The sequence below is a fragment of the Myxine glutinosa genome, chromosome 13 (genome assembly GCF_964187855.1).
Source record: "Myxine glutinosa chromosome 13, kmMyxGlut1.1, whole genome shotgun sequence".
Classification (NCBI taxonomy): Eukaryota; Metazoa; Chordata; class Myxini; order Myxiniformes; family Myxinidae; genus Myxine; species Myxine glutinosa.
In genome coordinates, this window is record NC_136273.1 from 88,328,432 (window position 1) to 88,344,743 (window position 16,312).

Genomic DNA, 16,312 nt, shown 5'->3' on the forward strand with positions numbered 1-16,312 from the left:
TCCTCACAATTCTATCTCTATCTTTTATTCACAGACACACACACACACACACATACACACACATTTAATTAATTGTACAGTATCGGTTGTTCCTGAACTTAAATATATATAATTTGAAGGATTGCTATAAAAAAAATTAAAAAACACCTTTAGAGGCCATTTTTCCCCGCAAGCGGGGGTTGGCCTTTTTCGGGGACCGTGGTTGTTGTTGTTTTTTTAGTCCCCCTTTTTAAGCAATGTTTTACGGCCGGATGCCCTTCCTGCCGCCAACCCTTTTTGTCGCCTTTTTACGACAAACAGGGAATTACCAGTGAACTGGTACTCAATTAGCCGACCTCGGAAGGATGACAGGCTGAGTCAACCCCCCTGGCGTTAATTCAGCGATCGACCGGGATTCGAACCCAGGATCCTAGGATCCTAAGCTGGCACCCTAGCCGCTAGCCCAACACAAGGCAATTTGAAGGATTGCTATAACTTATGGTATTCATTTATGCACGCACGCATGCACGCACGCACACACACATACATACACACATACACACACACATACACACACACACACACACACACACACACACACACACAAACTTTGTAGGTCATTGTCAATGCAATTCAAAGGCGAAGACTGTTATTAAACGTTTTTTAAATGTACCGACTTACGGTTTTACTGTTTCTGAAGGTTTAACACGGGGAACAAAGGGCAGGTTCAGGTTACTATATGGAGCTTTGGTAATACATTTTTGGTCTTCAGGTTTCCCATAAGCTACTATTATGAAAAAAAGAAATGCTGCAGATGATATGATGCTACAGCTGGAAGCTACTGAAAGCTAAAGTTGAATTGTGAATTGGTCAATGCATATCACTGCATCGGTGCTTGTCGTTGACTGCCGCACACTACACCATGATGCACGATTGTCGTGCACAACTCGTACGAGCTGCTCAATTGCTGTCACGCATGCCCCTGCCCTCACCCACCGCAGCTGCAGTTTTTGATAAGCATTTTGCAACAACGATCGATTCCTTCCAGGATGCAGTCAAATGCCTTTCAGAATTTGCTTGCAACGCAGCATTTCCGGATACCAGCATGGAGTCCATCCGACTCATCAGGCACTGTGCAAAATACGTCTCTGAGAGGCCACAGGTGGGCAGGGTGTGGCAAGCATCCCTTTGATAAATTGGAATTTCATTTTTTTCAAAACTAAGTTTGGATGCGAATTGATTGTGCACACAGACGTTCCGAGACTACACGAGTGACGATATCAACGTGGTGCTTGAAGATCGGGTGTGGGTCCGTGGCTGGTTTCCTATCCTATTCGAACTCTCGTGCATCATCAATCGCTGCAAACTAGACGTCCGTACCAGGTGCTTGCCCGGTTGACCAACCCAAACACTTCTGTTTGTCTTGCTCTGTACAAGTGCATCTTTTTTCTCAAATATAGTCAAATTGACAAATGTTTACGCTGGCAATGTGAACTTGCCTCATTGGAACATAACACCCCCACCCCCTCAATTGCCCCACCCCATCTCCAAACCAGCGAGGTATAAATCCCTGTTCCGTGCACAAAGGGCAATAATTTCCTTGCTCGCTTCTTGTTTTTCGACTAGGGGCCTCACTGTAATGTTCGAGGTCATGAAGACGTACGGGCACATGTTTGAGAAACGCTGGTGGCAAGACCTCTTCCGCATAGTTTTCAGAATCTTTGACAACATGAAACTTCCTGAATTACAGACAGAGGTGTGACAAGCAATCATTGTGACGCCATAATAACTTTCATCTTACTAGGTATAACCACGTCAAAATGTCTTTTTTTCAAGGTTTATCTCGTGCGGACTATTGGTTGGAGATGGTCCCTCTTTTTGATCCTGGACCTGTGTGTGAGCAGAAAACTGAATGGATGACCACCACGTGCAATCATGCTTTGTACGCCATCTGCGACGTCTTTACCCAATATTATGAGGCTTTGTACGATGTCCTTCTTGATGACATATTCGCACAGCTGTATTGGTGCGTTCAGCAAGGTGAGCTACAATTGATGTGTATTGTACTGTAATACTTGCGACCCCACCTTTTGCTCGTTTCTTTTTTTCCCTCCCCTGATATTTGGATGTTTTATGCACACTGCACTTTGAATCTCTGTAATTTATCAGGATGGTCGTTTGACTTGTAAACTGAAGACCACTCTGAGCCCCTGAGGTTAAATTTAGATGGCCCTCTGGGTTGCCATTTGAGTTGTGTACACACTCTAAAAATAATCATCTTTTCCCTTGTTCTTGTTTTCCTTTTACTTCTTCGACCTTAATCCAAATAAAAAAAACCCTCGTCTGTTTAGTTGTTCTGTGTTTTGTGTATCATCAAAGTGGTGTAATCTTACCATAATGGAGTAAACGTGGATGTCACTGAAACTCCAAACTTGACATTTAACAGGTCTTGGGCCTAGGTCGTGGTTTCAAACCTGGTTCCAACCCCAATACTGGCCCTAAGTGGCCACCCGATGCCAGCAGACGAGCACGTACTTTAACCTTAGAGTGGTGCACCTACTCCAGCACGTCCTGTGTCCCGAGCTCCAATAACCCGGGGGCCGGTTAGAGATCATGAACCTGGCTTTGAGTACCAAAGGGAAAAGAATCGTGTGTAAATACTTCATTGTGTACTTTAATAATATGTTGTTTTGAGAAACCTTATTTTAGAATTGCAAGATGTTTGCAAGAGCACCAAGCCTTAGGCCGAGAAGGGTTAGGGTTAGTACCTGATAGTTTTATCGATAATAAAACTGCAGCTGTCAGCATAGCCATCACTACAGGTGCTATGCTGACGTTTGTTGTTCAAATGCCCTTTGCTACCGTGGCCTGCCCCAAAACTAGCTTGGGCACTGAATAAGGTGATGCAAAAACTGGAAGTTCTGATCATTTTTGGGTTGGTGTAATTAGCTCTAGCACCGTAAGTGGACAGAGGTTATGGTTGCACCCGTCTGTTTGTTTGTTTGTCTGTTTGTCCGTGAGTGAGATATCGGAAAAGGCGGTGGACTGTTTTGGACGGAATTTTGTGAACAGGTTGAGTGTGTGACAAGGCCGTATTGATTCGATTTTGGTGAGGATCCCAATCCGGATACGAGAATCTTTTGATTCTTCAAGGGATTCTTCACCATTGAGTGATAGGGTTAAAAACAATATCTAGCAAGATATTTCAAAAAGTTATGGACGGATTCCGACGAATCTTGGTGGACAGGTTGGGCGTGTGACATGGAAGAATGGATTAGATTTTGGTGAGAATCCGGATCCGGATTACGAGAATTTTGTAATTTTTAAGTGATTCTTCTCCAATGAGAGATGTGTAGAACGATATTTCAAAAAGTTGTAGATCTCACTTTTACGCAATACCAAATGACCTTTTGTCTATTTACAAAGTAGTATTTCGCTGAAAGTGTCGTTAATCTGCTGAAAGTGTAGTTGTTCTATGAATAGCACCTATCCAGTAAATCCAGGAACAGAGTATCATGTTAATTACACAAGGAAACTGATTAAAAGGTGGTTTAAGTGCTATATCATATTCTTTGCTCGTCTGGTTCTTTTTGAAGATTGTTTTAAAATTACATTGGAGGGTTAAATAAGATTTTTTTTTTTTTTTTTTTTGTATACAAGATCGAGGCTCGTGAAAGAGCGAACATTAATCACACAGAAAGACAAACCGACACATAAAACATATAACATCGGGAGCGGTAGACAAGATGGGGAGAGAGGGGGAAGGACACAAGCACAACATTTGAGAGCAGGGACCGAGAGACATGGAGACATGGAGACATCAAGAGATCTGTGGGAGGGAGAGGGCTTTGGGGGGGGGGGGGGGGAGGCATGGGAAGGGGGGGTGGGAGATGTATAAAACATATGGACACTGCCAGGACTTCCAGGAAAGAAGTTGGAATTTCAAACAAGGTGGATCTGGGGTGAATTAGCGGGGGTAGAAAAGATCAAGGTTTTGAATGGGGAAGATAAGAGATGGTGGTGAACAGCTGTTTTAAAGACCTGGAGGGAGGAGTGGGATTGAAGGGAGTGTGGGAGTTTGTTCCAGAGGTGGGAGAAAAGAGGAATGAAAGAGTGAAGGTGAGCAGAGAGCCGAGATTTCGGCAGTTTGACCATCAGAGGGTTGCTGGCAGATCTTGTGCGACCTGTAGGAATATTTGGGGGACAGAGCACAGAGAGAGCTGGGGGGAGCAAGGTCGGAGAGGAGTCGGTAGAAGACAGAAAGACCACCAACCTGCCTGCGGTGAGTGAGTGAAAGGCCCTCAGAGATAGCTTCATCGCAGGAGATTCCAATGATTCTGAAGATTGCAAATGCTTATTCCCATAGATAATGAGCAACTTGCCCGCTCTGGCACCAACTGTCTCGAGAATGTGGTCATTCTGAATGGTGAGAAATTTACCGGTGCCATCTGGGACAGGACCTGTGCCTGCATGCTGGACATCTTCAAAACCACCATCCCAACCGCGTACGCACACATCATTATTCTGCTGCAATTTGTACATCTGCTATTATCCTTTCTCCCCAGCCCTTGAACCTTGTGCTTTAACCTTGCCTCCTTACACCAGACTGCTGACTTGGAGACCCTCGGCGTCTGAGGCAGAATCCCCAATGCACCCGGACGGGCTCGAAAAACCTTCTGTAGGTTTCCTTTAGATTTCTGTGTCGGACATTAAGAATAGGGTTGTTTTTTTCGTTTTTTTCAACAATCCAACAGTTTAAGAAGCATTGATGTCAAAACTTGAATGAATATTCAGAAGAATCTGGTTCTGAATTTCTATTTTGGGGATATCAGGAAGTATGCTTGTATCTTCAATGTGATTGTCTTCTACTCGTAACCTATGCTTCCATTTCTGAAGATGAACAGCTTTGCCATTTGGGTAAAAGTAGACTTGTTTTGTCTTTGATCAGGACGGTGCTTCTCAGATGTCATTTGATGTGTCAACCAGAGTGGAGGAGCAGTATTCGGGGGATAGGGCGGTGGGTGAAACATGGAGACAAAGTCAGTTCAGTCTGGTGTCCACAGCTAGCGATGAAGCATCCAGAGGAAAAAGCTTCCGAGGTATGTTTTCAGATATTTTCGTGTGTGTGTGTGTGTGTGTGTGTGTGTGTGTGTGTGTGTGTGTGTGTGTGTGTGTGTGTGTGTGTGTGTGTGTGTGTGTGTGTGTGTGTGTGTGTGTGTGTGTGTGTGTGTGTGTGTGTGTGTGTGTGTGTGTGTGTGTCTATATATATATATACACTGTATATCAACGGCATACAGCGTGACAAGCACTGTCCCAATCTCCTGTGGATCAAAGTCCTCGACTTAAGTGTCACATCCATCCCGGGAGCCTCAGCCCAGCCACTCTGTCAACAGACAGATATTTAATTATTTGGTCCCCATTGGCTAAACATCAAGCAGAGCCACCAATCCGGATTTTGGGCCGTTTTGATTCACTTAATAGACGAGTTTGGTCCTCATTGGTTCGAGTTTTTTTCAGTATGCCGTCCTGATTGAGGGCAAATAGGTGTACTTTGAATGTATCTGCACTTATTTTTTTTACCTTTTTGTATCAAAGGCTTCCCTAGTAAGATGAGGTGTAACAAGCCCAAAGCACTTGTCCGTGGATGCTCCCTCTCTGGGGTGGACTTGTCTATAAAATTGGTACCGTAATTAAATTCCCTTCCCGGTATTGCCTGCAATTCAATCCGACGGAGATGTAGGGGTCTGTAGCTCTGCTAAGCTCATGCTTAACTAGCGGGAGTCAACTGGTACAACCCTGGGTGTTAATTGCAGTTGTGGTGTTAATTGCAGTTGTGGTGTTAGTGATGGAATAATTTCCATACTCTTTTGCGTTCTTAGGGCAGACAGAGCAGAGGCTTTTTGCCGCTCTGCTTATCAAGTGTGTGGTGCAGTTGGAACTCATTCAGACCATCGATAACATCGTATTCTTCCCTGCCACGAGTAAGAAAGAGGATGCTGAGAATCTGGCGGCAGCACAGGTGAACATGTTTTTAATTCACCTTCACTCCTTCATTCCTCTTTTCTCCCACCTCTGGAACAAACTCCCTCACTCTCTTCAATCCTACTCCACCCTCCAGGTCTTTAAAACAGCTGTTCACCACCATCTCTTATTTTCCCCCATCCAAAACTTTGATCTTTTCTACCCCCGCTAATTTCACCCCAAATCCACTTTTTTGAAATACTAACTTCTGTGCTGGAAGTCCTTGGTGTCCCTGTGTTTTATACTTCTCCCACCCCCCCCCCCCCGCCCCCCTTCCCACGCCTCCTCCCCCCAAGCCCTCTCCCTCCCACACATCTTCCTGCTCTCAAATGTTGTGTTTGTGTGCTTCCCTTTCTCTCCCCATCTTGTCTTCCGCTCCCTCTTTTTATATATTTTGTTTGTCTGTTTGATTTGTTTGTGAAATAAATGTTAGCTCTTTCACGAGCCTCGACTCAGTATACAAAAATAATAATAATAATAATAATAATAAAGATTATCTCCTTGGTCACACATATTGCAACTGGATATCCTCGAACAATATAATAGTTTCAACTTCTCCGTTTCTGGTCACGCATCACCCTCACGGTGGCAAAGTCCCGTCACCTTGCTTGTAATTTTTAAAATAAAAGGTCAAGGTGTGATTGTAAACTTAATAGATACTGTCTTATTATTATTTACTGATATGTCCAGTAAATATCAAATTTATCTCGATGTATTTTGCTTTGGGAATCTATATTATAAAGCAGGAGTGTCCGTCTGTGGAACATTTTGGGGTACCAGGTGGTGTCATAAGGTGGGTGGGAGGTTTCCTCAATTCCTCAGTACAATGATGATTTTGATTTTCCATCTGTACGAAGTGTTTCGTATCCGCCCTTTCTCACTGGCAGATTTGTCTGTATTGGTTATCATCTCAGATTGGTGTCTATATTCCTTTACCTCATGAGGGTTTGTAACATTGTATTTTGTTATATTAATGGTAATGTAATGGTGTAGTAATGTAATGTAATGTAATGGTGTAGTATAGCCTGGTTTTGGCTTAGCGGTTAGGGTGCCGGCTTGGGATCCTAGGATCCTGGGTTCGAATCCCGATCGATCGCTGAATTAACACCAGGGGGGTTGACTCAGCCTGTCATCCTTCCGAGGTCGGCAAATTGAGTACCAGCTTGCTGGGATTTATGATCACGGTGTGTACCCCGATTTAGAATAGGTACACCGTATCCCTGCGCATCATAAGAGGTGACCAAGGGTTGCGTCAGGAAGGGCAGCAGGCCTTAAAAATATTGCCTCAAACAGGGAACCATGATTGTCATGGGACCCGCAAGGCTAACCCCCGCTCTAGCGGGGAAAATGGCCTTAAAAACGATCATTCATTCATTCATTTCAATGGTGTAGTATTCATTTGTGATTGGAATTATGCTGTTTGGAATGAAAATACAGAATGATTGACTTTAAAGGAGAAAGAGGAAATGATATGGGTATCCACCCGTGACATTCGCGGATTCCGCATTGAACGCGTGTAGAAACAGTCATCTGCAGTAAGTGTTTTACCCAAGTCCTTCAAGAACCAGCTGTCCATGCCTGACGTTCGACTGAAGGCGTCGCACAAATGTGGGATTTATTGGTTCATGGTGTAGCATTCGCCGTTTCTGCATTGTGTGCTTGCTTTTGGCCTCCCACCCGTATGTAGCACGGGTACCTCGCTAGTTAATAATAATAATAATAATAATCATAATGGCATTTTGTGCCAATGATGTGGCCGTTCGTTGTCCTTAAGGAAAATGCACATTAATTCCACCAATTCATTTTAGTCCAAAGAACACCCACCTCGCTTGGGGGGAGATGATTTGCACACACTGAAGAGGTTCACACCGACACGTCCACTGGTGTTGAGAAAACTTCAGTTGGACAACTATCAGGGACGCCTCTTCACGGTGGTTATACCCCCCAACAACGCAAGTCAGGGGCCAAATCTTCCCCATTCTTCCCTGCTGCTCAGAATTGTCAGGGCAGCACGGTCACAGTCAGAGTGCCGATCAGTCCCCATGGACCCCGACCCTCTCCCTCTTGTCGTTGTCTCTTGTCACTCTCTCTCTCTCTCTCTCTCTCTCTCACTTTCTTTCTCTCTCTCTTTCTCTCTTTGTCTCTTTCTCTCATTCTCTCTCATTCTCTCTCATTGTAACTCTGTCGTGGCCCTGACTTCGTGAATGCGGGGGTACACTATCCTTGATGTGGGGGATCTTTGGATCGCTCCTGCAAGATTGATTGGCTGCGGGCTTGTTCGAGAGGACTGTCCAGGGTTATACAACAACAACACTTCAGTTGGAAAGGCTTCTTGTACTGGGTACAAGAAGTTGGTTGACTGCTCAAAGAAGATGAATGTAACAAATAGTTTGTCAGTGCGGATGATGGAACAACTATTTGCATGGGTTGATTGACAGAACTTTTGGGATAATGTGTGCATGTGCTTCCCTCCTTCTCACCCATGTTCTATGTTAAACTATTAATTTTTTCCTTTCCCTTCATCACCTATCTAACCCTAATGGTGCAGAGAGATTCCGACATTGATGTTCACATCGACACCGAGAGACGAGGCATGTACGAGCACCTGACATCTCCACAGCTCTTCAAACTGCTTGACTGCTTGCAGGAGTCTCACCGTTTTGCCAAAGCATTCAACTCAAACAATGAACAGCGGACCATGCTGTGGAGGGCCGGTGTGTGCACCATTCCCAGTTGAGGGCTGGCTTTGAGTTGTAATGTCTTTATCTATACTCATCTGACAACATTCATCACAACCATTTTGTTTTTCTTTAATCCTTAGAATATGAGTTCCCTTCCAAGGAAATTTAATACAGGAGGAGGCCATTAGGTCTATTAAAGTCTGCTCAATGGTTGCCAACCTATGGTGTTTTTTCTGTGCTCTATCCTTTTTAATGCTGAGTCTCAATCAAGGAAGCAGTCTTTGCCAACCCCCCCCCCCCCCCCCCACCACCTCCTCCCCCCCACCCCAGACTCGGAGCAGATGTTCTAACCATTACGCCACCGAGGCTGTATAAATCCTCACGGTTTATATGCAGATAGGCCCTTTTTGGGATTCTTTTGAAATGTGTAATTCATGCCCAGTTGACCTCGACCTTGCTTCCCGACTTGAGGTCATTCAAGTTTAAATCTCCCTTGTCCCTCCTGATGGGCATTTAAAGTTTGCTGTTTGGCCAATTCTTCGAAATCTCAATGTTAAGAGAGGTCACCAACCATGTCCTTGCATTGCAGGTTTCAAAGGAAAGTCGAAGCCAAACCTGCTGAAGCAGGAGACGAGCAGCTTGGCTTGCTCACTGCGTGTCCTCTTCCGTATGTATACAGACGAAAAGCGCCATGATGCCTGGGATGAGGTCCAAGAAAGACTCATCAGGTATAACCGCAGGACTCAGACAAAATGTGATCTCGGTTAAAGTTTATTTTTAAATTAAATTTAGATTGTTGAAAAAATGAATCCGTGGATTTTTCTTTCCGTATCCATTCTTGCATTTGTGACATGAATTGTTTTAAATACATTGGAAAAATGTTCTTGTTTGGGTATGTTGATTGTCTTTCCTGAAACGGAAACAAAACCCAGATTTACAAAATTGAGTATAACAAGTTCCAGTTGTTGTTGAATTGTTTCCTCTTGTCGTCGTGTGGGAAGGAAATGCATCGTTTAGCATTGTGACTTTGTGAATTTTGAACGCCTGTTTGTGTTGCCTTGTGTGTGTCCATGGATGTTCCTGACAATTCATTAAAGGATAATGTGATAGTTATTTAATTTTAACCAATCATTGATTAATATTGTTACGTTTGTGGGGGGTAGGCATAGAATACCTTAGGAAAGTTCAGAATGTGTAGGTCTTAGTATGGACCGTGTGACGCGAAGAAGAAGAAGAAGAAACCATCTCGGTGGACATAAGCAGGGTAAATGTTCAGGTTAAGTGTTTGCATGTCGCCATAAGGGGCGTGGCTTTGTGCTAACTAGTTCTAGGGCGTAAGATTAATAAACCTCAGTGTGTAAATGGCCCTCTGATTTTTCCCTTTGTTCTTATAAAATTCACTCGGCCAGCCATGTGATCGGCACATTGCCACAACCACACCGACAAGCCCAACATAAACCAGCACATTTGCCAATCGACAAGTAAACCCCGACGTCATCTGAATATTCTCGAACAGAGATTAGACTCCACCCACCGCCGACTCGTGACGAGGAGGCCACACCCCGAGTTTTGTGACTGGTTAAGGAGTCATAGAGGGATGAATAGAGCTCATTGATTGGACAGAGTGTGACATCAGTGGTGGAACATTTGAGAGCTTGGAGAGCAAAAAGAAGCCGTCTCACCATCTTGTTCTTTTCTGGTCCTGGCGTTTGTTGGAGGCAGTCGCATTCTCTTTTTTTTTCTTTTCTTTTTTGTGCTGGCTTTAGAAGACGGCTGTTTGCCTTTAGCTCTTGCCCTGGTCCTGGCTTCGTGTGAGGGACGATCACTTCGCTCGCTCTTTCTCTTTGTCGTGGTCGCGCTGGAGAACGGCTGCGCTTCATGCCATGTCCGCTGGTGAAGCGAGTGAGGAGCTTTGGTGGAACATGGAAAGATCGTGCAGACCGAGGGAGGCGCTCTTGCATGCTTGCAAGTTTGACGACCACCAGGCTTTCGAGGACCGATTGGGCACGCCAGGCTGAGACCGGCCCATGCAACACATAAACACTTTTTTTTTCCCCCTGCTGTGTCGTTATGAGCATGCGAGAGGAGATGTCTCAATTAGAAATTTTAGTTTACCTTACCTTTTGTTGTCTTTTACATTACTGTAAATAAATTCATATTTGTTGAATTTTACTTTTGTGTGTCTTGTTCGGTGGGTTCGGATTAACCCCATGTGTTCCCAATCAGATAAGGCTTCGAACCTTCCCACGCACACGGAAAGATAATCCCGCCAAGTTTAGAAATACGCCTCAGAGTCGAAGCTCGTTTCGGTCATCCGTCACCCAGGGATCTTAACCCCGGGGACACGACAATATATAGCCTTTTCTGAGAATAAATAAAAACTCTTCCTCTGCCACCCCCTTCCTCCTCCTCCTCTCTCTTCTCATCTTCTTACTCCTCTGCTTCTTCGTGTTTTTCTTCCTCCTCAGCGTGTGCAGCGAAGCTTTCACCTACTTCCTGTCACTGACATCCGAGAGTCATCGGGAAGCATGGACAAATCTACTTCTGCTCTTCCTCACAAAGATACTGCGCATCAGTGATGACAGGGTGAGTGACCACACTTTTTACGCTTTCTGCTTTGATAGATCTGTGGCCTGGCGTTTGTTATGGTGATAATGAAGGATTTTCTCTGTTTTCTTGTCTATCATTATGTTTGACTGACCAGGTCAGGTACTTGTACCTTTTTGCATTCACATGAAGGTGTTTAGGACCTCTTCGTCTTTCTACTGTTCATTACATATTAAATAGATACTCTTGCTGCCCTGGGTATCTGTTGCTTCATTTCTCTCCGACTTGCTGTTACTCTTTTTCAGTTCAAGGCACATGCGTCAAGTTACTACCCCTTGCTGTGCGAGATAATGATGTTCGACCTGGTTCCAGAGCTACGCACCGTATTGCGCAAGTTTTTCCTTCGCATCGGTACCGTTTTTGACATCTCCATCCTCACTGAGGCTGCCTCCCTCAAGTAGCTCGGGCACAGCCTACCCGTCACTGTCTTCTTCTTGGCCAGCCGTTCATGGCTCGGCGAGCCTTCAGCACAGCACCCGATGGCCTCCTTTACCTGGAGGGGGCGGCTGTTTGAGGCAATAGAAATCTAAGATCGGTGAAACTGAAAAGATTTTCTTTGAAAAAAAAATGTTCTTGTTTTTAAATCTCTCTTTGCAATCATATTTCATCAATAATATCACTGGACAACGAAGCGTTTTAAAACCAACCCTTCCTTCACTGTCATTTGGACTAGATTTAAAATCTGACCAAAGATACTCGGATTTGTCAGTTTTTTTTTTTTTAATTTATAAAAAGTTATTTCTGTTCCGGGAACGCTGCAGTGATAGTTGGCCCGTTGTCATTGAAAAGAAGGGACATGTCCAAACAGTCCAAGCACTAACAACAAAATGTAGGGTCATGGCACGTTTGGTGTCAATATCCTTTGTTGCTCGATTTGCCTGTGACCGGTACTTAGCAGTTTGGTTGTGTTTTTTCAAAACTTCCAGCAATTCCGGACATTGCTGCTATTTCACACGGCAATCGTAAGTTGCAGATGGAGAAAGGGTACTGATGTGGGAATTTGACTTGAAGGCTTTATCAAATAAGTACCAGACACGTGACCGTTGTGTTGCCAACTCACCTGTCGTTCACACAAACTATTTTGGGTTCAACCAATGAAATAATGCCGGTAAGGTAGTTGGGCTGGCAAAGCTTTTCTTGGAGGATGCTGAATGGTGCTTTAATTTTCCTTATTATTTTTTTCCTCCAACCTTGGAAAGGATTTTCTTTTGTTTTGGGTTTCTTAAATTTTATTTTCAATTCTGTTTTGTCCTTTTGGGTATTGGTGAACACTTTGGGCAAGCAATGTTGATGGTTGTTTTTTTTTTTTAGTTACTTTTGGCTTTGGTTTTTGCAGAATGTATGTTGCTGTGATTATCCTACTTTTAAATGTTGTTTTTGGTTGTTCTTTTTGTTGGTAATTTAATGTAAAATTTCAGGGCTGTAAATGTCTGTGGGATGGATGTACATTGAAATTTTGTTAAAATTTACATTCAACGTGGCACTCGTTTTGAATTGTGTTCGGCGTAATAGGATTTGAGTGAAGCAGCCTAGTTTGAGAGGATGCGAATGTGGGATGTACTAAGGGAGCGGGTGTACTTGGGAGGGGAGAGCATCAGGCCACAGATCGCAGCAGTGCCAGTTGATGTGGGAAAAGGGAGGGATAGGAGAGATTGTGAATTTTCTCCAAAGCAAGGCAGAAACAGAGAAAGACAAAAACTGCAATCTTCTCAACATTTATTTGTATCAACATAACTCTTCATCCACTGTAAAGGTTTGCTCCTATCGTAGGTCACATGTTTTGCCCAAAGCTCGAGGAAAATAAATGGAGAGTGCAATGGCTGTTTGAATACAGAAACTTATTTGGGTTTCTTTGTTAAACTCCAAGAGATCGATTGCTTTTGGCTGAAGTCACAATGTGTGTCCATCCCTTTGCCTTGCCAACTGATGGCCGCACGACCCCATGTGTCATCGTCTGACTGTCGGGGGAGAGGACCGTGTACATTTTTTTTTTGTCCAGTTTAATCAATGGCTTGATCTTTAAGAAAACTATTGTGTTACGTTTGGAGTAAATAAACAAGATGTATGCAATTTGTCCTTCCTTTGTAGGTGAGTGTTCACAAATTACGAGTTCATTTTTGCACGCATGATGAAAATGCTGTTCTTAGTTCAAACCTAAGACTTGTTCACAAAAGGGTGTAGAAAATTTGCCTACCCATAAGTACTATGGAATGATGTATATGGAAGTCGTATAATAAAGTTTTCTATGTACAAAGCTAAAAATGTTTTGTATTATTTGTTTTTACATTAATTTGGTGTGATTGGGGAATTTTAGAGCGGTAGCATAAAGCTTCACTCACTTCCTGGTCATACATACATATCAATATGCAATATGTGTGTGCATATACAAAAAGGGGACCGAAAAACAACAACAACCACGGTCCCCGAAAAAAGGCCAACCCCCGCTTGCGGGGAAAAATGGCCTCTAAAGGTGGGTTTTTTTTACTGTATATATATATATATACACTACCGGTGAAAAGTTTTAGACACCTCAATTTTTCCAGTTTTTATTGAAATTTACGCAGTTTAATGTCTCGATGTACTCTAAAATTAAGCATAGAACAAATAAACAATTGGAGATAAAAAAAAAGAAATCATAGAATCATTTTGTTCAACAAAATTTAATTTTAATTTTTGACTCGGCAAAGTTGCCACTTTTTGCAGATATAACCGCCGAACACACCTTCGGACCATGGCAATACCGCTATGCAGCTCATAGAGACTGTATTGGGTGGGAGAGGTGCACAATTATAATTATTGATTCATTTATTGCATGACTAAAATAAATAAATAATGATCAAAAAATATTTTCTTAATCAAAAGCTAATAGCATACCTAAACCACCGGTGCTTCATCCGAAACTGTAACTTTTTGAAAATTGATTGAACAAGTCATTAATCGAAAAAAAAAAAAATGGATTAATCATTAAATAATTTATCGATTAAATTGATTAATCAATAAATCAAAAATATCCTTTCAAAAATCAAAAATAGCCAAATCACTTGGTCACTGTCCTGTCCAAATATCAGCTTCCGAGCTCAAAAGGTACCTGAGATATTGCCCAGAAGAGAAAGGAAATAAATAAGTACTTAATTAATCGATAATAATTAAGTAACTAATCGATTAATCAAAAAACAAAAAATACTGTTTTTTGACAAAGTACTTGCTCACTATTGTGCCCAAATTTCAGCTTCCCAGCTCAAAGGATGGCTGAGATATCGCCCGGACAAACAAACAAACAAGTGCAGATACATTCAAAGTACACCGCCCCCATGCCAAATAATTAAATATCCTCCAGCGCAGCGTTGCCGGAGCGCCTTTGGCGCCCGGCAACACCACTGTGCAGCTCATAGAGACTAGACTGTATTGGGTGGGAGAGGTGCACAATAATTGATTGGTTAATTGCATAATTAAAATCAATAAATGCTGATCATAAAATATTTTCTTAATCAATTGGCTAATGACATACCTAAACCACTAGTGCTTCATCTGAAGATGTAACTTTTTGAAAATTAATTAAATAAGTCAGCTCTTTCACGAGCCTCGATTCAGTATACAAAAAAAAAAGAAAAAAAAGCATTACTTAAAATGTAATTAATAAATAATTAATTGATTCATCAATGAATCAAAAATATTATTTATAGCACATCACTTGGTCACTGTCATGTCCAAATATCAGCTTCCTAGCTCAAAAGGTGCCTGAGATATTGTCCAGGTGAGAAAGAAAATAAAGAAAAGATTAATAATGAAAATAAATAAAAAATAATCATAAAATATTTAAATAATCGATTGGCTAATAGAATACCTAAACCACCACCATGCCATCTGAATCTGTAACTTAAAAAAAAAAATCCAATAATTAATCGAATAATTCAATGATTAATTGACTAATCAATAAATAATAAATCGATTAATTGATAAATCAAAAATATCCTTTATAGCCACATCACTTGGTCACTGTCATGTCCGAATATCAGCTTCCTAGCTCAAAAGGTGCCTGAGATAATTCTGCCCAGAAGAGAAAGGAAAAAAAATAAGTACTTAATTGATAATAATTAAGTAACCAATCAATGAATTGATTAATCAAAAAAGAAAAAATACCGTTTTTGACAAAGTACTTACTATTGTGCCGAAATTTCAGCTTCCTAGCTCGAAGGATGGCTAAGATATCGCCTGGACAAACAAGAAAGAAAATAAGAAAACAAACAAGTGCAGATACATTCAAAGTACACCGCCCCCATGCCAAATAATTAAATATCCTTCAGTGAGGTATTGCCGGGGCACCTCTGGTGCCCGGCAATACCGCAGTGCAGCTCATAGAGACTATTTGGAGGCAGATGTGTGCAATAATTGATTGATTAATTGCATAATTAAAATCAATAAAAGATTATCATAAAATATTTTCTCAATCAATTGGCTAATGAATGAACTAGAACGGGCACTCGGTAGAGCGCATACCTTCGCCGCAGCTACTGTTCTGTACTTGGCATGGGAGTGTAGGGAACAGAACAGTGAACAGTTTGGTGCTGATTTCATGCAAATCGGATAAGAATTGACCGAGTTATGACAAACAAGATCGGGCATTGAATTCTGAACATTTTGGCATTAGTTGCATGCCAATTGGATAAAAATTGACCGCGCTATGGTAAAAATACGATTTTGACCTTTTCGTGACCTTGACCTTTGACCCGATTGCTCCCAAAATCTAATCAAATGTGTCCCGTATAATAACCAATCATCCCACCAAATTTCATGCAATTCGGTTGAATACTTTTTGAGTTATGCGAATAACATACACACACACACACACAGACATACAAATAAATACACAGCGATCAAAACATAACCTTCCGCTTTTGCGAAGGTAATGATCGTTTTAAGGCCATTTTCCCCGCTAGAGTGGGGGTTAGCCTTGTGGGCCCCATGACAATCATGGTTCCCTGTTTGAGACAATGTTTTTATGGCCGGATGCCCTTCCTGACGCC

General features: G+C 42.3%; 1 protein-coding gene across 1 annotated transcript in view; it reads left to right on the forward strand.

Annotated features, from left to right (window-relative positions):
- LOC137418597 (brefeldin A-inhibited guanine nucleotide-exchange protein 1) overlaps positions 1-13,550 on the forward strand; it is a 97,570-nt gene extending 84,020 nt beyond the window's left edge. Inside the window, exons 28-39 of the mRNA XM_078767756.1 lie at positions 981-1,141; positions 1,232-1,362; positions 1,606-1,735; positions 1,884-2,019; positions 4,346-4,484; positions 4,585-4,657; positions 4,928-5,078; positions 5,859-5,998; positions 8,549-8,714; positions 9,271-9,409; positions 11,150-11,267; positions 11,534-13,550. Coding sequence (XP_078623882.1) covers positions 981-1,141; positions 1,232-1,362; positions 1,606-1,735; positions 1,884-2,019; positions 4,346-4,484; positions 4,585-4,657; positions 4,928-5,078; positions 5,859-5,998; positions 8,549-8,714; positions 9,271-9,409; positions 11,150-11,267; positions 11,534-11,689 — 1,640 coding nt within the window. The 3' untranslated portion in view covers positions 11,690-13,550. The remainder of the gene's footprint in view (positions 1-980; positions 1,142-1,231; positions 1,363-1,605; positions 1,736-1,883; positions 2,020-4,345; positions 4,485-4,584; positions 4,658-4,927; positions 5,079-5,858; positions 5,999-8,548; positions 8,715-9,270; positions 9,410-11,149; positions 11,268-11,533) is intronic.
- Positions 13,551-16,312: the final 2,762 nt, after the last annotated feature.